Below are 24,102 nucleotides of genomic sequence, written 5' to 3'. Positions count from 1 at the left end.
GTAATTAGCTAGTGACAGGATTAAACACATTAGAAGTCACATGGATGTTCTTACCCATTGTTCCATCGACTGCCTCCTCATACCTGGTGCTTTAAAACACGAAGTAAAGGGGTACATTTTGCTTCTGACATTCCCTTAAGAGTCAGGAGCTAGTAGGACAAAAATTAGTTTACCCACCAAATACTTAAGAGCATGCTACGACCTTTAAATCCTCCAGAGCCTTTAGGAAGTTAAATCATCTAAATAAGTGATGTTAAAGGAAGCCAAAAGTGGAAGGCAATGAGAGCACAGTAATAAAGTAATGATTAAAGATTTTATCAGACTGTTTAAATTTAATCTAATACTTTCAAGTTAGGTGACTGAACAAATCACTTAACTGTTAGACAAGCCTCATCAGGCACCCTTTTGTGGAACTGCATACCTCAAAGGAATATTTATGTAAAGTTATATAGCAAAATGCCCAACACACAGTATGACAATAAATGGTAATTTAAAAAATAAGCAAAATCCAGAAATTTCTCCCATCTCCCTTTTGCAGCAAGTTAAAGAGCTTTGTTAGATGACATCTAGGAAAAGAATATTAAAGTCTACAAGGTCTGAATTGTAATCTAGCCTCTGCCACCATATTATCTTTATTTTCTCATGCTTAAAATGAAAAGGATGAATATATAATTTATTCTCCAGCTTTTGATTTCTGTAATTCTGGGATCACTAGCTCACTAAAGGCACAGCATAACTCAAATTTTTAAGTTTATGTGATCCTCTAGATGATACAGCAAACCAATTTAAATATTCTTCTTTTGTTACTATAAGACTGACTTAAAAGGGTGAAATGTGCTTAGCGTGATTTTTTTAAAAAGCAAGATGTTGCCTCTCTTATCCTGGTGGTCAATATGATTAAGATGAAGTGAATTTAGTAATTATACAAATGTGCTTTATTGTACTAGAACCAGCAAGGCAAATATCTAAAGAATTTAATCATTTAAACTTTCATAAATTGCCACACCTTACCATAATTTTAGATATCCTATTTGCAGATTAGAACATTACACTTCAAGTATATGCCTTGTGAAATATTTATAGCTAAATTAAACGACACCTGGAATGTCTCTGAGGTACTCTGACTGCTGCCTACCTTCCCCCAAAAAACTTCAGATGTTAGAGAAGGATAAAGGAAATTTGAAGCTAAATAGTAGGCATATATGATGGTTCATTTGCTTTTGTGTATGTTAGAAATTTCCCACTTAGAAAATTAACAGTATACACTTTTTAAAAATGTCAATGTAATTCCTCACATTAAGAAGTAAAAAAGTAAAAATCATAGATGCAGAAAAAGCATTTGATGAAAACCAACCTCCATTCCTAATTTTAAGAAAGTTCTCAGAAAACTCAGGAAACTTTTTCAACCTAATAAAAGGCATTGTGAAAAAGTAATAAACTGGATATCAAAATTCAAAATTTCTGCTCCTCAAATTACACTGTTAAGACACTGAAAAGATAAGTCAAAACTAGAAAACAGTATTTGCAAATCACACATCTGAAAAAGGACTTGTATCTGAACTATATATAAGAAAACAAATTACCCTCCCCACACCAAAATGCACAAAACATAGGAACAGACACTATACCAAAAAAGATATATAGATAGCAAGTGATCGCATGAAAAGATGAGCATCATTAGTCAAACTACAAACCATCACACACTTAACAGGATAGCTAAAATGAAGACTACCTATCCAAGCATTGCCAAGGATGTGGAGCACCTCTAATTCTCACACACTGCTGGTGGCAATGTACAATGGTACAACCACTTTGGAAAACAGACTGGCAGTTTCTCAAAAAGTCAAATGGCTATTCCACTCCTAGGTATATACACAAGAGAAAATATTTACAGCCACACCAAAACTTGTATATGAATGCCCACAGCAGCCTTATTTGTAGTAGCCCAAAACAGCTATCTTTTCTTTAAAGATAGAAAACAGCTGAGAAAAGTTACGTAGCCTTCTAGAGATTATACAGTGAATAAATGGCAAGGGTCAGAATTTAAGATGTAAAGGTTTACGAGGCCCAGTGCTCAAATGCTAACCAAATTGGTATCAAACAGGCCAGAAAACTGTGAAAATAAGAAGCTAAGAAGGCTTGACTTAAAAATTAGAGGGGGTCAGCAGATAGATTTGGAGAGGGAAAACCTCACATGATCTGCTGGCTGAAAGATCTGTTAAGTACCCTCTTATTAGTTATAGGGAATATGGGGCTTTTTAACCACCTTAGCTAAAACTCCATGGACGTGCTATACCTTCTTCTTCCCAATACATCAAATGAGGTTTATTTTCAGATCCAAATTCAAAGCAAAACAACACTCAAATTCAAGTCTCAGGGACTGCCCACCCTATCATGTAGCTGATAGCAAAAATCCTTTGTCATCACGAGAGGAAAATCCGCAACTCCAAAATATAAGGCAAACACAGGAGTGAAGTAACAACAGTTTAATGAAAATATAAATTCTTTGTTTTGAATGAAAGGAGGAACTGAGGCAAAAGGGCCAGAAATAACAAACTAGTGATCAAATGCGGCAGACTGATGAACTTTACCTAGCACGGCCTGTGTGTTTTTCACAGGTATTGAGTTCTCTTTTCGTTTGGGGTTTTTGTATGGTACCACAAGCCCAGGCAGCTCGCATGCATATTTACAAAGGGTTTTCCCTCTTTTTCCTTTTTAAAAAAATTCCACACAGGAACTATTACCCAAGGCATCATTTTCTGATTCTATACACACAGGAGTACCACAAAAACCAGTTTAAAGCACTTTTTCCTACAATATGAATTATATTACCTCTAAATAAAGACTTCTCCTGTCCAGTCTTGTTGATAGCACTCAAAACATGCTACCAAGTCTCATGACTCACTCTTCCAAATCCCTACTTAACAACACTTCTAAATATCATGACTTTCAAGGGCACCTTCTCCGGGTTTTTGACTGATTCCCTGGGTACTACTGGACACAACCCCTGTTTTTTATTTCTTACTTCCCTAGGTGGCAAGGACTCTAAGCTTATCAAAACCAGTTTTCAAACATAGTCTGAGGGCCCAGAGACTCTTTGAAAGGCACATAGTTAGGTAGTTACATCCAATTAGTTTTGGACCCCTTATTAATTCACTGCATTTTAATACTGCCCTCAAACCTGAAAAACAATATAATGTAAAAGGATTCCAAAGCTTCAACAAATAGGACAAATTCCGTGGATATGGTATAATACAGCTCCAAAAGCTCTTCACCATCATGCTAGTTACAGCTGAAAGAAAAGGTAACATAAAGACTGTAAGCTCTATTACACCCAAGCTTCATTCTAATGATCTCTCTCTAGGTTAAATTAAAACATATGCAGCATGCTAGATTAATCTCCAAGGGTATTTTAAGCATGTTTTCAAACAAGTTGCCTATATGACAACCTAGGGATGTTCAATGTTGTAAACTGGACAATTTAAGAAAAGACAGTATTTAAAATACAGTATTTAGAATCAGGAGGTCTCACTTGAGTTAGGAGTACTGGCTGGTACTTAGGAGTTTTTGTTCCCTGGGAAAATAATTTAGTCCCTTTGCCCATCACTAAATTTATTTATTAAAATCAGAATACCATGGCCTACACATCACAGGACTTCTGTGAAGAATAAACTGTGTATGAAAGGTACTGTAAACTGTTAAGTGTTATGTAATCATTCTTTTAAAATAATATTCTTCAAAGTATTACTACACTGATAAAATTTAAATTTTAATCAAATTCCAACAAAATTATTTTTATAAGCATTAATTCATCACATCTTACTGTATCTTAAGTCCTGTCTCATCTATTTTAGAAATCTAGCAACTTAAATGTAAGTCAGAATTGCATCTTTGGAAAAATGACAGAATTTAAAATATCTTTCTCTGAAAGCCTATCTGTACTTTTGCACTGCCTTCCATTAGTGAAGGAAGAGAGGGTTTACCCAAATTGGCAGTCACTCTGCTGAAGCATCTATTCAAACTGAGGATTACTTTCACTTTGAAAGTCAAAATATATTTCACAGTACAGTATTTGAAGTATCACTTTTAAAATAAACAAACTTAGTTTTTCATTGTATTATTCTCCTAAACTTAGTAGTACCTGATAATGACTTTATTTGCTTACCTTTATGACCTTTTGATATATACATACATTGCACCACTTTTCACATCAGAATTGTTTCTTTTCCTCCAAAATGAAGTTCAATCTTTGATCAATCCTTTTCACCATTCTACCCACTTTTCTACTGACTTTATACAGAGACTCTGTCTGCAGTTTAAACAAAAGACCTGAGACTCTTAAGTAAGGTCTGGCAGAGGCCTCCTTCAAGATCTAGGCCCTGCCCAGGTCCATTTTGGGTATACAACAGTATTTACCCTCTCCTGTCTTTGTCTTGGTTCTACATTTAGGAAGGCAACAAGGATTCTAGAGTTTGGCCAGAAAATAATTCCTGCCCATCTCAAAGGACAACTTAGACCTAGCCTGGCTGGAGTGGTAGGATATGGTGCACAACTACCCTACTGACAGGCCTCCACATCAGTGCCTGAGACAGAAAATCAAGCTCATAAGATAGTGTGGTTGTAGAGGCAGCCCAAACACCATTCTCTAACATCTCCGGTCCTTTACCTTTCCAGTTACTCCAGGATTTGACAAGCTTTTTCATTCCCTAACCAACCATCTCACCCTCCACCTAGGCACGATAGCCAGATTTCCCCCTCATTCCTCCCCTTCACAACATACAGCAAGTGGTCCTTCAACTGAGCATGATATCTAAAGGTCTTTTGTTCCTGAATATTCTGGGTCAAGGTATCACCTGTAAAAACTTTAGCAACTGAGAAAAATAAGAAATTATTCTAATAAGGCTTTAACCAAATTATAAATATACAAATAACTATTTGTGCGTTCAAATGTCTAACATTTTATCCTACATTAAAATACACTGAGAACAGAACCCTAAAAAAATTAATTGCAAGCATTAGCAGCAGCTATGAATATATAATTCTGCAGCATAATGTCCAACAGTATTTCCTTCTCTGCTCCTCCTTTTGAGCTTCCTCTTTACTCGTAACACCAAAGGCGTAATAGTCACTATTTACCAAATACTTTTCTAAGTGCTTTACATGCATTCATTTATGTACAGCTCTAAACAACTCTGTAAGGCAGGTAATATTTATCATGCCTATTTACAAATGACAAAACTTAGGCATGAAGAAGTTAAGTGAGTTGCAGGAGTCTGTCCAAAGTGACGATGCAAAGGCTGGGACAAAGCGGTCTGGCTCTAGAGTCTTGTCTACTCAAACTGGCCTTGGTATCTTCACTATCACACTTACATTAAAATTGTCTGTAAACCACTAGAGGGCATGGATTGTGATCATCCTTTGCACAGCTATCTGCCCAATACTGAGCAGAAGTCTTAAGGCTCATGAATAAATCATTGTTGAGTTCTTCACCAGCATGCCTTCCCCGCTAGACTATGCTCCTTAAGGGTCAATGAGGAAACTGACACTAGATCTCATCCTTTAGGAGTGCGTGGCACTTAAGTGAAAATAAATGAATACACGGTTTTTGCTTTGAAAAGTTCTAGACACCTGCTGAATGAATGTACTTTCTATTTACAAAGTCTTAACCCTAAATACAAGAATGAGAAGCCCAGTCTGAGATAACAATCAGAGCCACCTCTCCAGTACTAACTTTGCAAGAAATCAATAGCTGCCTTAACATTTAAAACTTACTAGTAGGCAGGTACCTGGTCTAAGGTAGAACATTAAAGGAAATATAAAAGTTGTTTCACTCCCTTACAGAGCTTTTTACTTAAAAGACGAAAACAAACCCAGACTTAGCAAAAATTTATATATATTTTTTTACTTTTAAAATATTTACTCTGTTTAGAGTACCTTCTAAACAGCAAAATCCCCTTACTTCACTCATAACACCCAGGAATTTATAAATTAAGCTTAATTTGGGCAAGGGAAACCACATCGGACAATGCTAAGGATAAACTATACAATATTTAAAAGAGCAGTTTCAAACTGCAACCATCTCCGAATTACTTACATAGGTATTGGCCACAGTAAATCTCAGCATCAGGCAGGCTTTCCCCTAAATGCAAATTCTACCATGGTTATCACCCTCTGATGCTTAGAAAAGCACACAGGAAATACACAATTCCTTTCTAAATAGCAATTCCTTCCTGAAACTATTCTGGAAACAATGTCAAAGTTGTTTTTAACAAAAGAATCGACTCTTAAAACTTCGATTTCTCAAAGATGAAATTTAATTATTTAAGGCGATCTGGATGATTTGTGAACATTTGCCTTAAAGAATCAGACCTCTAACTCCAGCCAAGGCCACACCTTCGGGCCTTCCAGTAATTCACAAATCAAATGCGTATGGGGTGATCTAAAAACAGTCCAGAGCTAAAGTGAAATTACAGGTATGCAATCGCTATACAACCAGAAAGGGGGCAACGGAACTGAGAGGGCTGAACAGGGACCAGGCTCTCTACAGCCGGCTGCTGTGTAATACTTGCGAGCAACTCTTAAGAAAAACACACCTTCCTTCCTAACCTCTTCCTTTACCGGGGAAGGGGTAGGGGTGTCCGCGGAAGGCACGCAAAGGAAACAAACATACCCAAAATCCCGTTTCAAAATTCTGTCCCATCAGTTTTTTCTTCCAGAACTGCCGGCCCGGCAGTCCCCGAGCCCTCAGGAGATTTGGGGGTGACAAGGGGTGGGCGATGGGGCAGACGAGCCTGGGCACTCAACGGGGCATCTCTCCACCAGTGGGACACCGTTTCCTCAGCCAAGCGCAATTCTCCCTCAAAATCGCGACCGCGGCCGACCCAGGGCCACGCCTCGCTGGTCTCGTCCCCCCCGCCGGGCCGGGCCCAGGCCGCTGCCGCCCTCCCTTCCTTCCCGGCCGCTCCCGCGGGCCGCCGGCAACGGCAACAGCGAGGCAGGCTCACTCACATCCGTCCGCGTCCTCCTGCAGGTCCTCCTGGAGCAACGACAGGTCTGCGCCGAGAGGAGAGAAGAAAGGCCCGGTCAGCGCCCCCCAGGACCCGGCGCGCCACCCCCGTCGCCCGCCCTCCGACCCCGCGGCGCCTCCCCGCGCCGGTCCCGGCCCGGCCTCGACTCGGGGCGGCAGAGGGCGCGGGGAAGCGCCGCCGCCGCCCGGAGAACAGGGGGCCACGTACCCGCCATCTTGCGGTCGCCCCCTCCTCCTCAGTCTCCCGGGGATCCGGGGCTACATGGAGCGGCGCGAGCCGGGGAGTCGGTGGACGCGCGCGAGAGGGGCGGCGAGGAGGAGGGACGGGCGGGCGGGGACGCGCGCGCGGGGCGGGCTGAGGGCCCGAGCCTGGGTCGCGGGCGGAGCGGCTCCCGGACGCCGGGGGCGGGCGGGCGCGTAGGCCGTCGCCCGCGCCCCGCCTCACCTGGCCGCTCCGCGCGGCTCCGGGGCGGCCGGCTCCACCTCCCTCCTCCCCCGCTCCCAGCCCGGTCCGGCCCGGCGGCGCGCTCACACCCTCGGCCGGAGACGCCCTCACGCCGAGCTCTGCGGACCGGGGCGAGCAAGCTGCCGCCGGCCCGAGATTGTGCGGCGTGTGCCCAGAGCAGGGGCAGGGCGGGGCCTCGGGCGGCCCGGCTCGCTTTATTGGGTCACCGGTCTCGCCCACCGCCTGATCGGACGCGGCCCTTCTCCGAGGGCGCGCCGTTCGCCGCCCCGCGCTTCCTCCCCAGGGCTGTACGTACGTCGTCGGCGATCCGTGGCCTGGCCGAGGCCGAGGGTCCCACCCTCCGGGGGAAGGAAGCACCGCCTCCCCGCGCGCCGGGGGCCTCCGCGAAGTGACTGGTAGTAACAAAGCCCAGGGCCCGGCTGCCCGCTCTTTGAATGACAAAATCATCCTTGTTCCGCCGGCTTTTTTACACACAGCACGTTTACATCTGAGACACAGGTTAATTATCCTCGTGTCTTCCTGATCCCGAGCTGACAAAGCGGAAGCTCCTCCGGCTAGAGTGGTGGCAGGCCTGGGTTCAAATTTTGATCCTGCCATTTACTTAGGTGTGTAACCAAATTGTGAACAGAAGGATGATATCTGCCTCTTGGGATTACTGGAATTAGCGAGGAATGTAAGGAATTTAGAATGGTCCTGTATAGCTAGGAGATGCTGGAAGAAGAGGTCCTAGGATTAGCGCGTTTTTTAAAAAAAAAAAAATTAGTTATAAAATTTTGGTAGCCCTTGAGGTGCTCAACTGAAATCGTTATTACAGATTTTATTACTCCCGCATTCTTTAACGTGTTATGTGACTACCTCAAGATCCCTGGTGCAAAGTGGGAACAGAACCCTGGTTTTCTGACTCTATTTCACACTGTCCTAGCTCCACGATTCTAAATCACACTGTCCTAGCTCCACGATTCTAAATCGATCTCCAACTTCCCCAGAGGCCTCCAAAATCGTAGTCTCCTGAAGTGCAGAACAAAGCACAGATGCTTAATTGACGCCAATTGGAGGTTCTGTCTCTTGGAGAAGAGAGGGGATTCTTAATAGTTACAGCCTGTTCCTTTCTAAAGTGTAGTCTCAACCAAGGGCACGATATTGGCATATAATGCCATTAAGCGATCAGACTAAGGAACCAGTTCTTCTGAAATGCATGATTCTGTGAAATAAAGTGGGTTCTACAGAGCTATTCCCAAAACTTCCCTCTTAAATCTTACAAAGTGGGACACATTATATAGTGTGTATTAAATTTCTGAGAGGAAAAGAAGTTGGAATAGAATCCCTAACTCTGGCGATGTGTCTAATTTTCTCAAGTATAGAATAATTCAAATTAAAGGCCAAATTGTCGTTTTTTTCTACTTCCTTTGTAGAATGTCCTAGTGTGAATTCAGCTGACACTTTCAAAATGACCAGGAGTTAGAAATTCACCAACTATCGACAGAAATCAGTTCCAACTGACTCAACCCATGCCCCACTGCTACTACACGTCTTGCAGACACCTAACCACTTTAGCAATTACGGGTAGGTGGAGGAAAGAGGGTTTGGATCTACACTAACTAGTGATCTTCTTTCAACCAAACAAATTCTGCAGAATGCCAATTATACTTCAGCCACAGAACACCTAAAGACGAAGAAAGCTATTGTCATCATCTACCCAGTAAACTCAGACTTAAAATTCTCAGTGATCGTGATTAAAGAGATGTTGTTATATACCAAATGCTTGCCTGGAATACGGAATAACTAGCTCTGCCTTTTGTAGGTAGGCCTCAGGAAGTTTTACCTCTTTATTCTCAAAGGAGGAAGGTTTGTATTATTCTGTCCATATTGTTTAAGAGCTGTGTATGTTTATCATCTTACCTGCATTACATGTTACAACAGGTCCCTTTAGGCAATATGGTTTCAGACTTTTCAGTGACAGTATCCTTATTCAGCACAAATAGAACACATTCTTTACATTTTATTTTTCTCTATCTCTTCCTTTCTCAAAAATAAGATAAAGTGTTTTTAAACCAGTAGTACTCTATAAAATGCATTGTTCCCTCCTTATAAAAAACAATTTTTAAACAGAGTAGCAGTCATTGTTCTGTGTACCTTTACCCCAAGTTCTCTTAAAATGTAGCCTGTAGATGCCAGAAGCTGTCTGTTGTCTAGTGATCAGAGCATAACACAAGGTATAAATTGTTAACCTGCTTTGCCACTGAAGTCTGTAAAACAGAGGGAATTGTGCATGTAATTTTTGAGAAAGTGTTGTCCAACTATGTGGCTACAAATGCCTGAAGTTTTCAGAATAAATCCTCTTCCAAAGGATAGTGGAAACTTTTATTAGTAACCAAGGAGCCTTGGAAATTGATGCAGTTGGCTCTTGAATCACAAACAAACGTAACAAATATCATGGGGAAAATATTGTTGATGAACAAACAAAAAACCAACCTGGCTTGCTTGATGCTATCCCATTTATTACTTTTGTATTGGTAATTGAACCATTTACATTTTTCTTTAGAATAATTCTTGAAGCAGAATGGGTATAAAAAGCAGACCTACTAGTTGTTGCTTGGAATAATAAAATATGAATCATATGAAAAATGGAAAAATACCTATATGATAAAATGCTTTTAAAACAAGTTTTTAACATTCATTTTTATTCGTCTTTGTGTTTTTCTCCAGGTTGACACCATTCTCAGGTAAAAAGAGCAAATATTTTCCTTTTTTAAAAATTAATTGCCAATCTCTTAACTAAAGTCTCCTATACATATTTTGGTAAATCATATAAAGGTAAATATTTGTGTGAAATTTTTATCTTCCCTTTCTGTGCCTCTTCTAGTCCCTGTTAAAGTTCCATGTCAAGGTGACATTCCAAAATGTGAAATCTTAGCCTTTCCAAGAGCTCCCACAGTTTGGTTTTGGTTTTCAGACATAGGATCTCTTTTTATTCACATCAGCTAAAGATCCATTTTCTCACACCATCCTAAAAATGAAAGAAGGGAAATAGAGGGAAAATAGCCACAGAACTGAGCCCCATTCAGGCTGTTCTTTCTCCATTTACAGGAGTTGAAGGCTGCCTGTGGAAAGCGACAGAACATAACCTCTGTCCCCAGATCAGCCACCGCCGCGGTTTCTTGACATAGGCTGGTTCTGAACTGAATAGTGTCCTGTTATAACCACTACTGTAAGCTGAGTATAAAGGAAAATAAATCCTCTGTTTCTTATCCACCATGGTAAGTACTCCAGTGCTTTTTCAGTGCTCCAAGTTTGTATAGCCAAAAAGATTCTCCTCTGAGAATTCTGTAGTTATTCCAGCCGATGTATGGCATCCTATATAATTCATTTCGTTGGAAAAAGTAAGATATGAAAACGGCGAGCATTAAGTGGATCAACATAGCAGTGTTAATTTTCCTTATGCCTTTTTCTTAAAATGCAGAAAGCATTAGTTGCAGTCACATTCAAAGTAATGTGGAGAGCCTACCCGCGAGTGTGTGTGCTGAAGAAATGCTTATAATTCTGAATCTGGATGGATGAGTCAAGTTGAACCAGGAAAAAGCTATAAGCAAACCACATATTGAAACCCAGATAAGTTCAGTGATTAAACTATACCTTGATGATAAGGTCCCTCCACAGCAAGGCTGTCTATGGTTCTATGTTTCAGAAGTTGCTCCTATTCTAATTTCACTTCTGTGTAACTCTGTAACCAAACTGCGTGTGTTCCTGGTTCTTGATTCCTTTGGTAAGAAAAGCATTAGCACAAGTGATGCAATAAAATTCATACACAAGATAGCTAATACATTTGTTAACTTTTTATTTTGAAATAATTGCAGATTTACAGCAAGTTGCAAGAAAAAAATACAGGGAGGTTCTGTGTACCCTTCACCCAGTTTCACCCACTGGCAATATAAGTACATTTTGAGACATTTTTTAAATGCATGTGCCAGGCATTTATGCTAAGTGCCTTTATGTACTTCCTGATATAACCCTTAAAACTACCCTGTGAAGTAGGTATTGATCTTTCAATACCTGCTTTTAAAAATACAGGAAACTGAAGCTCAAAGAGGTTAAGTACTTTGACAAAAGTCAGATAGCAAATAGGACAATTGAATTCAAAGATTGGAATCCTGATTGAAAATAATGGTAACAGCACTTGTTTATCGTCACGTGCACAACTTTTCCATCAGAACTGTTCCTCAGCCACTTTCTCTGGCATCAGGAGAGCCCTTGTCCTTTCACATGTATGGTTTTGGTATCCTCTTTAATTCCAACTAGACCATCACAATTCCCTGCCAATTTTGCCATGCAGACATTTTAAGTTACCCTGTCACTTTTTCCTCATCTAACATTCTGATCAAAGTGTTAACTACTTAAAAATCATACTACCAACTTTCTCACTAGCCTTTTTCAATTTATTCTGGCCAGGGATGCAAAATTTATCTATCTTGTGTAACATTTTGTTCATATCAGTTATGGGAAAATCTTAAACATGTGACTTAATATTGTTTTCCTAGTAACTAGACTTATTGTGGCAATCATTCCACAATGTACACTATATGTGTGTACTATACCAATGTTAAATTACACTATATTGTACATCTGAAACCAATATATGCAACAGTTATACCGAAAAAAGGTGAAAAGCAAAAGGTTTCCTACTAAATGCCCTTTGCTTCCTTAGCTACCATGTGCCACCATTTAACTCTTGTTTTAAGTTATCCTGGGTTAAGACAGTCTTGAACTCAGGTGCCAACTCATTTCTCCTTCAAACCATGTTATTGGGTTTTTCTTTTTTTGGGTGTTTTTGCTATTGCTATTGTTGCTGTTGGGCGGGGGAAGAGGAGGAAAGATTCTACATTTTTGTAACATTCTTTTTATATTTTTCTAATTATGAAAGTACATGTTCTTGGAAAATCTGGAAAAAGGATAAAGAAAAAGTTGAGATTGCCAAAAATCCCCCAATTTGGAGATTATATCAAAGAACATTAGTGTACCTTTACTTCTTTAAGCTTTCACACTCCTACGTAAAAATTTTAAACATCTTTACTGAGATATAAATCACGTACTGTAAAATTCACCCATTTAAAATGTACAGATGAGTGGTTTTAGAATATTCAGAGTTATACCATTATCACCCCATCTAATTTGAGAATATTTCATCACTCCCATCCCAAAAATGTACCCATTAGCCATCCCTCCCCATTCACAACATAGTCCTAAGCAACCAGTCATGTTTCCTGTTTGTATGGATTTGCCTGTTTTAGACATTCTATATAAAGGGATTCATGCAATATGTGGTCTTTTGTGATTGACTTCTTTCACTTAGCATAGTTTTTTCAAGTTTCACATATGTTGTAGTATGTATCAGTATTTCATTCCTTTCTGTTTATGAATAATACTTCATTGTACAGATATGCAACGTCTTATTTGTTCCCTCACTGTTGGTGGACACGGGTTGTTTCTACTTCTTAGCTATTGTGAATAATGCTGCTATAAACATTCATGTATAAGTTTTTGGGTAGATTTTTACTTTCAGTTCATTTGGGTATATACCCAGGAGTGGAATTGGTGGATCATATAGCAATATAGCAACTACTTTGAATATCTTGAGGAACTACCAACTGTTGGCCAAAGTAGCCACATCATTTTCTATTCCCTTCAGTAATGTATGAAGTTTCCAATTCCTCCACATCCTCCTTCATAAAATGTGCCTCTTCCAAAGTAAAGCTGTCATTAATCACAAATGATGAGAATGTATATGTGGAAAATACAAGAATCTACAAATAAGGTATTAAGAAATAAATTTAGCAAAGTGACTGGACAGAAGGTCAATCCTAAGTATTTCAGTACCCAGTAATTATACATAGAATTTTTAAATTTAATACCTCTTAACAATAACATTTAAAAAGTCAAATCCTAGAAATGAATCTAATGAAAGATAGGCAGGACCATTACATAGACAACTAGAAAACATTAGTGGGAGAAATTGAGTTTTAAAATCTTAAGTAAAATGTAAGATTACATCAAGGCTATGATTAGAAAACTCTATTTTGTTAAGATGTCAATTGTCTTGGATTCAATTAATTCCCAACTGATTGGACATCCAATTCATTCCCAAAATGGGAGTGGTTTTTGCATGTGTGCAGATGTTGATAATCTGATTCTAAACGTCTGTATGGATGTGCAAAGGGCAAAGTCTAGAATAACAGGTAATTTTGAAGAACAGCAAAATTAAAGGAACTTCCTCTTGGATATCCAAGCTTACATTAAAGCTACAAGAATTAGAGAGTATGGTGTTGGAGTGAACATAAGCAAATAGACTAATAATATGAATAGTCCAGTAATAGATCCCCACCTGGATGAATGCCTGGGTTATGACAACAGTGTCAATGTAGAGTGGTGAGAGAAAGACAAAAGTAGCCCTGTAGAGCTGTAACAGAAAGCAGATGCTGAGTCCACCGGAGTGAAATAGGAGGAATAAAAACTTGATCCCTACCTCACTCCATACACAAAAATCAATTCTAGACTGATTAAGATACAAATATGAAAGTAAAACAATAAAGCTTCAAAAGATGACAGCAGAATAGCTTCTTGGCCTTGGGATAGGGAATGGTTTTTTAAACAGACACACTAACACTGACGCATGAGGGAAAAAGATAAATTGGACTGTATTAGAACTTCTCCAAATACACTATTAAGTGACTGTCAATAGTCATCCAAATACACTATTAAGATACTGAAAATAAAAGCTATCAAGTGGAAGAAAATTGCAACACACATAACTGAAAAGGTTTATAGTCAGAATATACAAAGAATTATTCATCTATAAGAAAAGGGCAGACAATCCAATAGGAAAATGGATGAGAGATATCAATAGGCCGTTCTTAAAAGAGCATAGCCACATGGCTAATACATACATACATGAAAAAGATACTTAATCTCATTTTTTCTTATTAAGGTATCATTGATATACACTCTTATGAAGGTTTTACATGAAAAACATTGTGGTTACTACATTCACCCATATTATCAAGTACCCCCCACACCCCATTGCAGTCACTGGCCATCAGTAGAGTAAGATGCCACAGAATCACTACTTGTCTTCTCTGTGCTTTTCTGTCTTCCCCATAATGCCTCCCAAACACCATGTGTGCCAATCATAATACCCCTTATTCCCCTTCTACCTTCCTCCCCACCCACCCCTCCCCTTTAGTAACTACTAGTACCTTCTTAGAGTCTGTGAGTCTGCTCCTGTTTGTTTTTTTCCTTCAGTTTTGCTTTGTTGTTATACTCCACAAATGAGGAAAATCATTTGGTACTTGTCTTTCTCCACCTGGTTTATTTCACTGAGCATAATACCTTCTAGCTCCATTCATGTTGAAAAAGGTAGCATTTGTTTCTTATGGCGTAATAATATTCCATTGTGTGTATGTGCCACCTCCTCTTTATCCATTCATCTACTAATGGCCACTTAGGGTGCTTTCATATCTTGGCTATGTAAATAGTGCTGTGATGAACATAGGGGTGCATATGTCTTTTTTAATCTGGGATCTTGTTTTCTTTGGATAAATTCCTAGGAGTGAATGCCTGGGTCAAATGGTATTTCTATTTTTAGATTTTTGAGGAATCTCCATATTGCTTTCCACAATGGTTGAACTAATTTACATTCCCACCAACTGTGTAAGAGGGTTCCCCTTTCTCTACATCTTCACCAGCATTTGTTGTTCCTTATCTTTTGGGTGTTGGCCATCCTACTGGTATGAGGTGATATCCCATTGTGGTTTTAATTTGCATTTCCCTGATAATTAGCGATGTGGAGCATCTTTTCATTTGTCTGTTGGCCATCTGAATTTCCTCTTCGGAGAACTGTCTGTTCATATCTTCTACCTATTTTTTAATTGATTATTTGCTTTTTGAGTGTTGAGGCTTGTGAGTTCTTTATATATTTTGGATATAAACCCCTTGTCAGATATGTCATTTACAAATATATTCTCCATATGGTAGGATGCCTTTTTGTTCTTCTGATGGTGTCCTTTGCTGTACAGAAGCTTTTTAGTTTGATGTAGTCCCATTTGTTCCTTTTTGCTTTCACTTCCCTTCCTGAGGAGATGTGCTCAGGAAAAAGTTGCCCATGTTTATAGTCAAGAGATTTTTTGCCTCTATTTTCTTCTAAGACTTTTATGGTTTCATGACTTATATTTAGGTCTTTGATCCATTTAAAGTTTACTTTTGTGTATAGAGTTAGACAATAATAAAGTTTCATTCTCTAACATGTAGCTGTCCACTTTTGCCAACACAAGCTATTTCTTGATAAATCTGACTAGGGGTTTATCTATTTTGTTAATTTTCTTGAAGAACCAACTCCTTGTTTCATTGATTCTTTCTATTGTTTTATTCTTCTTGATTTTATTTATTTCTGCTCTAATCTTTATTTTGTCCCTCCTTCTACTGACTTTGGGCCTCATTTGTTCTTCTTTTTCTAGTTTCTTTAATTGTGAGTTTAGACTATTCATTAGGGATTGTTCTTCTTTCTTGAGGTGTTCCTGTATTGCAATATACTTCCCTCTTAGCACGGCCTTCACTATGTCCCACAGATTTTGTGGTGTTGAATTATTGTTGTCATTTGTCACCATATATTGCTCGATCTCTGTTTTTATTTGGTCATTGATTCATTGATTATTTAGGAGCATGTTGTTAAGCCTCCATGTGTTTGTGAGCCTTTTTGTTTTCTTTGTGTAATTTATTTCTAGTTTCATACCCTTGTGGTCTAAGAAGCTCGTTGGTACAATTTCAATCCTTCTGTATTTACTGAGGCTCTTTTTGTGAACTAGTATATCATCTATTCTGGAAAATGTTCCATGTACACTGAGAAGAATGTGTATCCTGCTGCTTTTGGGTGGAGCGTTCTGTAGATGTGTGTTAGATTCATCTGTTCTAATGTGTTGTTCAGTGCCTCTGTGTCCTTACTTATTTTCTGTCTGGTTGATCTGTCCTTTGGAGTGAGTGGTGTGTTGAAGTCTCCTAGGATGAATGCATTGCATTCTATTTCCCCCTTTAATTCTGTTAGTATTTGTTTCACCTATGTAGGTGCTCCTGTGCTGGGTGCATAGATATTTATAATGGTTATATCCTCTTGTTGAACTGACCCCTTTATCATTATGTAATGTCAGTCTTTGTCTCCTCTTACTTTCTTTGTTTTGAAGTCTATTTTGTCTGATACAAGTACTGCAACTCCTGCATTTTTCTCCCTGTTATTTACATGAAATGTCTTTTTCCATTCCTTCACATGTAGTCTGTGTATATCTTTGGGTTTGAAATAAGTCTCTTATAGGCAGCATATAGATGGGTCTTGTTTTTCGATCCATTCAGTAACTCTATGTCTTTTGATTGGTGCATTCAGACCATTTACATTTAGGGTGATTATCCAAAGATATGTACTTATTGCCATTGCAGTCTTTACATTAATGGTTACTAAAGGTTCAAGGGTAGCTTCTTTACTATCTAACAGTCTAACTTAACTCAGTATGCTATTACAAACACATCTAAAGTTTCTTTTTTTTTCTTCTTCCTCCTTTCTTTATATATTAGGTATCATATTCTGTACTCTTTGTGTTTCCCTTGACTGACTTTAGGGGTAGCTGATTTAATTTTGCATTTACTTAGTAATTAATTGGTCTACTTCCTTTACTGTGGTTTTATTTTCTCTGGTGACAGCTATTTAGCCATAGGAACACTTCCATCTATAGCAGTCCTCAAAAATACACTGAAGAGACATTTTGTGGGAAGTAAATTCTCTCAACTTTTGCTTATCTGGAAATTTTTGAATCCCTCTTTCAAATTTAAATGATAATCTTGCTGGATAGAGTATGTTTGGTTTGAGGCCATTCTGCTTCATTGCAATAAATATATCATGCCATTCCCTTCTAGCCTGTAAGGTTTCTGTTGTGAAGTCAATTGATAGCCTGATGGGTTTTCCTTTATATGTGATCTTTTTACTCTCTCTGGCTGCTCTTAATGCTCTGTCCTTGTCCTTGATCTTTGCCATTTTAATTATTATATGTCTTGGTGTTGTCTTCCTCGGGTTCCTTGTGTTGGGAGATCTTATCACTTTCCATGGCCTGGGAGACGGTTTTGTTCCCCAGATTGGGGACATTTTCAGCAATTACCTCCTCAAAGACACTGTCTATCCCTTTTTCCTTCTCTTATTTTTCTGGTACCCGTATGATGCGATATTGTTCCATTTGGATTGGTTACACAGTTCTCTTAATATTCTATTATTTCTAGAGAACGTTTTTGCCCTCTGTACCTCAGTTTCTTTGATTTCCTGAGCACCATGTGATGTAGCTTTGTGCCTCCAGAGCAGATCTTCAGGGCTCATGTTCAGCAGTCCTAGGCCTCCACCCACTCCCCTGTCTATTTCTCTTCCTCCTGTTGGTGAGCTGGGGTGGGGGAAGGGTTTGGTTCCTGCCAGATCGCAGCTTCAGTACTTTACCCTTTTCCATGAAGTCTGCTCTTTTCCCCAGATATGGGCAGTCTTTTTCTTGTTGCTCTTTCAGGATTAATTTTATTTCCTGTATTTTCATATATATGTCGTTTTGGGATGAGGTTTCTGTCTTACCTCTCACACTGCTGCCTTTAAGCCAATCTCTTAATCTCATTTCTCATCAGGGAAATATAAATTAAAACCATGATGAGTTCCCATAACAAACACCCCCAGAAGAGCAAAAATTTAAAGGACAGTACAAAGTATTGTTAAGATATAGAGTCTATTACTTTTCTATTGATGTTGCAACAGATATAGTGGCTTAAAGCAGTTCAACTTGATTGTCTTACAGTCTTGTGGGTCAGAAGTTTAACATAGGTCTTACTGGGAAAATATCAAGGTTTTAGCAGAGCTGTATTCCTCTCTGGAGGCTGAAAGGGAGAAGCCATTTTCTAGCTCTTAGAGAATGTTCCTTGGTGTTCCTTGGTTCTTGTCCTCCTTCATCTTCATAGTCAGGGCGTTGCATGTCTATGACCATCCCTCCTTAGTCACACCTTCCTCTGCTTCTCTTCTTCCTCTGCATTAAGGATGCTTGTGATGACACCTGTATAATCTAGTATAATCTCTCTATGTCAAGATCCTTGATTTAATTACAGATGTCAAGTCCCTTTTGCCATATGAGGTAACATAGTCATAGGTTTCAGGAATTAATGCATGTGTATCTTTTTGGGGGGAAGTGGCATTATTCTGCCTACCACATAGAGCAGCACTCTTTATACAATGCTTTTGGGAATGTAAATTGGTACAACCACTTTAGAAAATATTTGGCAATATTTACCAAAGCCAAGCACAAGCAGAACCTATGATCTAGCAATTCCACTTCAAAAGATATGTACGTATTGCCATTATTGGTAATCCCAAAACTAGAAAAAAAATCCAAGTTCCATTAACATTAGAATGGATAAATAAAATTGTGGTATGTTCATACTATGGAATATTCTATAGTAACAAAAATGAATGGACTACCACCACACACAGTAAAATGAATGACTCTCACAGACATAATATTAACTGAAAGAAGCCAGACACTGAGGAATACACTGTGTATGATTCCATCCATTCAGATTTAAAAATAGGCAAAACTAATCTGGTGTTAGAAGCCAGCGTAAGGTTACCTTTTCAGGGGCTGGGTAATGACTGGAAGAGGACTTGAGCAGAACTTCTGAGTGTTACAGACATTTCCATTCCTTAACCTTAGTGGAGGGTGCATATGTGTGAACCTCTGTCATTTTTCATGCTGTATCTTATTATTTGGGAATTGTTTTTCTGTATGCATGTTTAACCTTATAAAGATTTATTAATCATGCAAACAACATAAATATAATTAATACTATTGAACTGTATGCTTAAAATTGGCTAGGATGCTAATTTAATGTTATGTATCTTTTTTACCACAATTTAAAAAAATTATTAAGGAAAAAAAAAAAAGAATTTGCTTCTTCCTGAGGAACTTGTGTGACAAAATCTAGCCCAGCACTAGACTACTAGAATTTCAAACACTGCATTTTTCTTTGTATCTTTAGGTAGAAGTAAAGGGGGCAGAGGGGAAAAGGAAAGAAGAACAAGAAAAAAGGCTGAGGAGGAGGAAAGGAAAAGGAAATGTTTACTGACTTAATTCATATGATTATTTAATACTTATTTTGCCTTTGAAACAAAGTGTGCCTCCATGAGCAAGGTAAACATTGCCTTTCCCCAGGCAAATGAGAGAAACCAGTGTGCACCCTTTCATGTACTATCTTTTCCTCTTACCCTTCATTTTTACCCTCCCCTCTAAGTCTCCAGCTGTCCTTCCTTCAGCTGCAAGTTGAGGATTTCCAGTCTCTCCCTGCACTTCCAAGCTCCTTAGGTAGAAACCACTGACGGAAGTCCCCAGGCCTGAAACTTGAGAGGAAAGGAAATCCTGAAGCCAACCACAAGGTACTCCCAGCGTTCCCTCGGGACTGGCTCACACCCAGGCTCTACCATGGAGTCCACAGGGCCTGGACTCTGGGTCCTGGACTTGCCAGTCCATGTCTGTGGATTTTGAGCAATTGCCTCACCTCTTTCTCCGTGTTTGTGAAATAGAAATAATAAAGTGAGAATTGGAGCTAATACCTGGTAAGTGCTGAAACAGGGTTTGTCACATGGGGAGAACTCAGTAAGTTAACAGAGAACTTGCTAAATCATCATCCATTCTGGGCATCCACAATTACAGATATAGTAATAACATTTGTAGATCTGGCTGAGTTCCAAGTAACTTTGCCTCTGATTGCTTTCTAATTTTAACTGTCACTCTTCTTCAGTAAATGGAAATCACAGTCCTCCGCCCCCCCCCCCCAATTTCCTGGTGCTTTGGGTAGACCTCCATGCTCACAGAGCTCTGATTTCTATCTTTCTGTGGTTTTAGAAATAAATAATGCATACATTAGGGATATAATGGCATTTGACTTCAGCCTTGGTTCTTAGCTCAAATTGGCTACTTAACTTCAGCTTTAATTTCAGCGTTTGGAAGGCCAAAGAGCCCAGCACTTGCTTCAGCATCATTTCTAGCATCCTAGGGATTATGCTGCTTAATGATCATGTGTGAGCACAGGTTCACATCACAATCAGTGTGACAGTGTCAATAATAGAAGTGACAATGGCATGGATTTGTTATTATCTGGAGATACTTTTTCAAATATAACTAAGCATTATATTTCTGCATTATATTAAGCATCGTAAATACAACTTGGAGGAAAATCTCCTTGTGTGCTTCCTATGTTGAAATTCTGTTAGTTAAAGTTGTACATAAATTTATAATTGCCATAGTAAATACTGCAGTACTAATGAATTTGTGAAAGCAGTTAAATAACTGCTTTTAAATAAAAGAGTATTTTAGATAGTTGATTTTAGAAAGAGCATTATATACATTTGTAGTCAATACATTTTTATAAAAATTTAATTACTAAGGCAATAGAATAGTGATTATATAATGATTCTAATCTTTTCAAAATTGTTTGCTGTATTTGCAATGCTATCATTAAACAAAATAATATGAAAGAACCGCATCTGATTTTAAGTTTTTAAAAATTCCTTATAAGTCAAGAATCTTTAAAAAAAGAAAGTCCTGTTTGAAAACTCTTTACATCTCATGAGAGTGACATTAAAATCATAATGCTAACTTGACCATCTCAATTTTACAGGAAGAAAAAGTCCAAAACAACATATAGTAAATCCATAATGAACTACGTTTTATCCGAATAGATACACTAAAATGTATAAACAGTAGGAAGAAAAGAAATATTAGAGAAAAACTAGGGATCACAAGTACATTTTGTTTCTTTAATAAACTTAAAAATAGATGCCAGAAGAATACTTACAAAGAATTCCTTATAGAGGTGTGAGCCCATAGAAACTAACATTAAATAGCTTGTCAAAATGTTGGCTTTGGTCTGCCATTTTTTGGGATTTGAAGATATAAGGCATTTTTTAGATTTTCCTAGGTATACAGTTCCTCTGAGAAAACATGGTACTGAAGACCATTTTCCTGAATTATATTATGTTACATACAAAAAGTTAGTGCCCTTGTCTGGTGTGCTGGTGACAATTTAGTTGTGTGAATGTGCAGTAGAGTGACTACAAAAGTGATTTCACAGATGACAACATTGACAAATTCATTCCTACACTATAATTGTCAAACTGGAAAATATTGGTTACTAAAATTATAATCCTAATTAAATTTTGACAACATGAAGTTGTAATGGTGGTATTTGGCTTCTGCTTAAGCTTTGCAGAATTTGGAGCTCTCCCAGCTTTGGTCAAATATTGTTTTTAAGATTTGATCATTTGGCATTTGGTCATGATACATAGTCTAGTTATTGCTCAAATGTACATAATGAATAAATATGGCATGTATATGCATATTTACATGCATGTCATATGACACCTACAGTTTCCTTATATTTTTCTTCAATATTTCTCAAATCAATGTGGGTTGATAAGAGACACTATGCTGTGACAAGAAGAAAATATTTTTTAATATACTGAAGAACTATATGAAATTAATTCCCTTGAATGACAGTGAAATTATGGTACATATTTAATGGGCAAAGGATTTAAGTAGACATTTCTCCAAATATACACAAAAGACCAATAAGCACATGAAAAGCACAATATCACTAATTATTAGGGAAATGCAAATCAAAACCACGATGATATACCACTTCATACCCATTGATCGCTATGGCTATTACTAAAGGGAAATAAAGAAAGGATGGAAGAAGTGAAGTAGGAGAGAGAAAAGAAAGGGAAAAAAGAAAGAAAGGAAAGAAGTAAGGAAGGAAAGAAGGAAAGGAGGAAAAAAGAAAATAAGAAGTATTGGCAAAGATGTGGAGAAATTGGAACCCTCATGCTTTGCTGGTAAGAATGTAAAATGGTGCAGCTGCTGTGGAAAACAATATGGTGGTTCCTCAAAAAAGTTAAAACATAGAATTACTGTGTGATCCAGCAATTCCACTCCTGGGTATATACTAAAAAGAAATGTAAGCAGGGACTCAAAAAGATATTTGCATACCTGTGTTCATAGCAGCATTATTCACAAGAGCAGAAAGGTAGAAGCAACCCAAGTGTCCACTGATGGATAAGTGGATAAACAAACTATAGTATGTATATATGCAATAGAATATTATTCAGCCATAAAAAGGAAGGAAATTCTGACACATGCAGTGGTTGCCAGGGGCTGAGGGGAGGGAGAATGGGGAGTCAGTGTTTAATGTGGAAAGAGTTTCAATTCAAGAAGATGAAAAAGTTCTGGATACAGAAGATTGCACAACAATGTGAATGTATCTAACAGCTACTGAACTGTATACTTAAAAATGGTGAATTTTATGTTATGTATGTATTACCACAGTAAAACATTTATTTTATATTTAAAAAATTTGTGTGTAGTATATGTTTATTTGACTACAATGAGCAGGGTGAGGATGGCCTTCTCCTGAAGAAGTAAAGGGAAAAAGAACATTGATCAAGGTATTTTGACTCAGGAGGTAAAGCATTTTTCTAGTGCACCAGAAAGAAACAGTGGAAAGAGGAGTTTCTTTGAAAGATCTTAGTGCCCACAATGGCCTAGCACTAGCCAGGGCCCAAGGTTAGGACCCAAACAGAGATAAGCAAACTATTTTAGGTGTGTGGGAGGTCTTGGAAGGGGGGTCCACACCAGAGCATTCAGAGGGTGTCCCAAGGTGGAAAATTAGGCCACATGCAAATACTGAGGCCAAATCAGCCTTGACTGAATCAACGATTAGACAGAGTTAAATCAAGAACTGAATGGGAAATGGTAACAAGCCTGACCACATTTGTAATGTAATGTCAAGGTATTACTTCACTGGTAACTTTTCTCTTAGGCCTAGAAACATGGAAGACTCTGAGAGCTGTCCTTGGAATGTAGCCAGGGGACTGTGCAACAAGGGCCTCCTCACTAAGTGCTCAAATGGTTAGGCATGCCAAAAAGGCAGTTTTTTCTGAGCTGTAGTCTTATATTCAGATGTAGTCCATCTTAGTGATGGGTAGAGCTGCTGAGAGTTGATCCAACAGAAAAGTATGCAGGGCACCCAGCAACTGCTAATGCAGACCTACTATGTGCAGTCAGTGCATTAGGAGCAGCACTGGGCAGGATGCTTCATGGACCCACCACATGGACAAAGAGTGTGGGAAATGCCCAGGCTTCCGGGCTTTGCTTGAAGCTTCTCTGCCACTTGGCCTCTCTGGTACTCATCCCCTAGCTTGGACCTTGAATCTCCCTCCCCCACTTACCTCTGGATGGATGACCCTGTGGCTGGTCTCCATGACTTTATAAGTCACCTCTCAGGGATGCACAGTATCTTGGGTCTATGCAGGCATCTGGGCTCTGACTCTGAAACACAAGTGCCAATCCAGACCAGCAGGCCTAGGATGCCATTCATCTTTTTGGGGCAGGTTTAGTGTCATTCTTCTTGTCAAACAGCACCACTGCTCACTGGAGAAATGCTGATGGACAAGTAAACCTTCACCTTTATCTCAACTTATTCTTAGAAAGTTCTGGCTTCAGAG

General features: G+C 38.8%; 1 protein-coding gene and 1 long non-coding RNA gene across 11 annotated transcripts in view; one reads left to right on the top strand and one right to left on the bottom strand.

Annotated features, from left to right (window-relative positions):
• PPP4R1 (protein phosphatase 4 regulatory subunit 1) overlaps positions 1-7,853 on the bottom strand; it is a 68,438-nt gene extending 60,585 nt beyond the window's left edge. For 3 of the 9 annotated variants that reach the window (XM_037001059.2, XM_037001064.2, XM_037001060.2), the window contains exons 1-2: positions 7,236-7,523; positions 7,009-7,053 (exon numbers count right to left, since the gene is read on the bottom strand). In XM_037001059.2, coding sequence (XP_036856954.2) covers positions 7,009-7,053; positions 7,236-7,242 — 52 coding nt within the window. In that variant the 5' untranslated portion in view covers positions 7,243-7,523. Of the gene's footprint in view, positions 1-7,008; positions 7,054-7,235; positions 7,525-7,561; positions 7,634-7,788 lie in introns of those variants that run through there. The other 6 variants (XM_037001061.2, XM_073212811.1, XM_073212810.1 and 3 more) reach the window with 6 other exon arrangements.
• Positions 7,790-14,691, top strand: LOC118968845 (uncharacterized). Of its 2 annotated transcripts, XR_012121148.1 has the most exons (5): positions 7,790-8,098; positions 8,906-9,338; positions 10,200-10,216; positions 10,581-10,750; positions 10,954-14,691. It is a non-coding gene; the product is annotated as an uncharacterized lncRNA (long non-coding RNA). The 2 variants fall into 2 exon arrangements; XR_012121149.1 differs by lacking the exon at positions 10,200-10,216.
• The last annotated feature ends 9,411 nt before the right edge of the window (positions 14,692-24,102 follow it).

This window comes from Manis javanica, chromosome 9, assembly GCF_040802235.1.
Source record: "Manis javanica isolate MJ-LG chromosome 9, MJ_LKY, whole genome shotgun sequence".
Classification (NCBI taxonomy): Eukaryota; Metazoa; Chordata; class Mammalia; order Pholidota; family Manidae; genus Manis; species Manis javanica.
The sequence above is the reverse complement of the archived record's forward strand: the minus strand, read 5'-3'. Positions and strand labels throughout refer to the sequence as shown.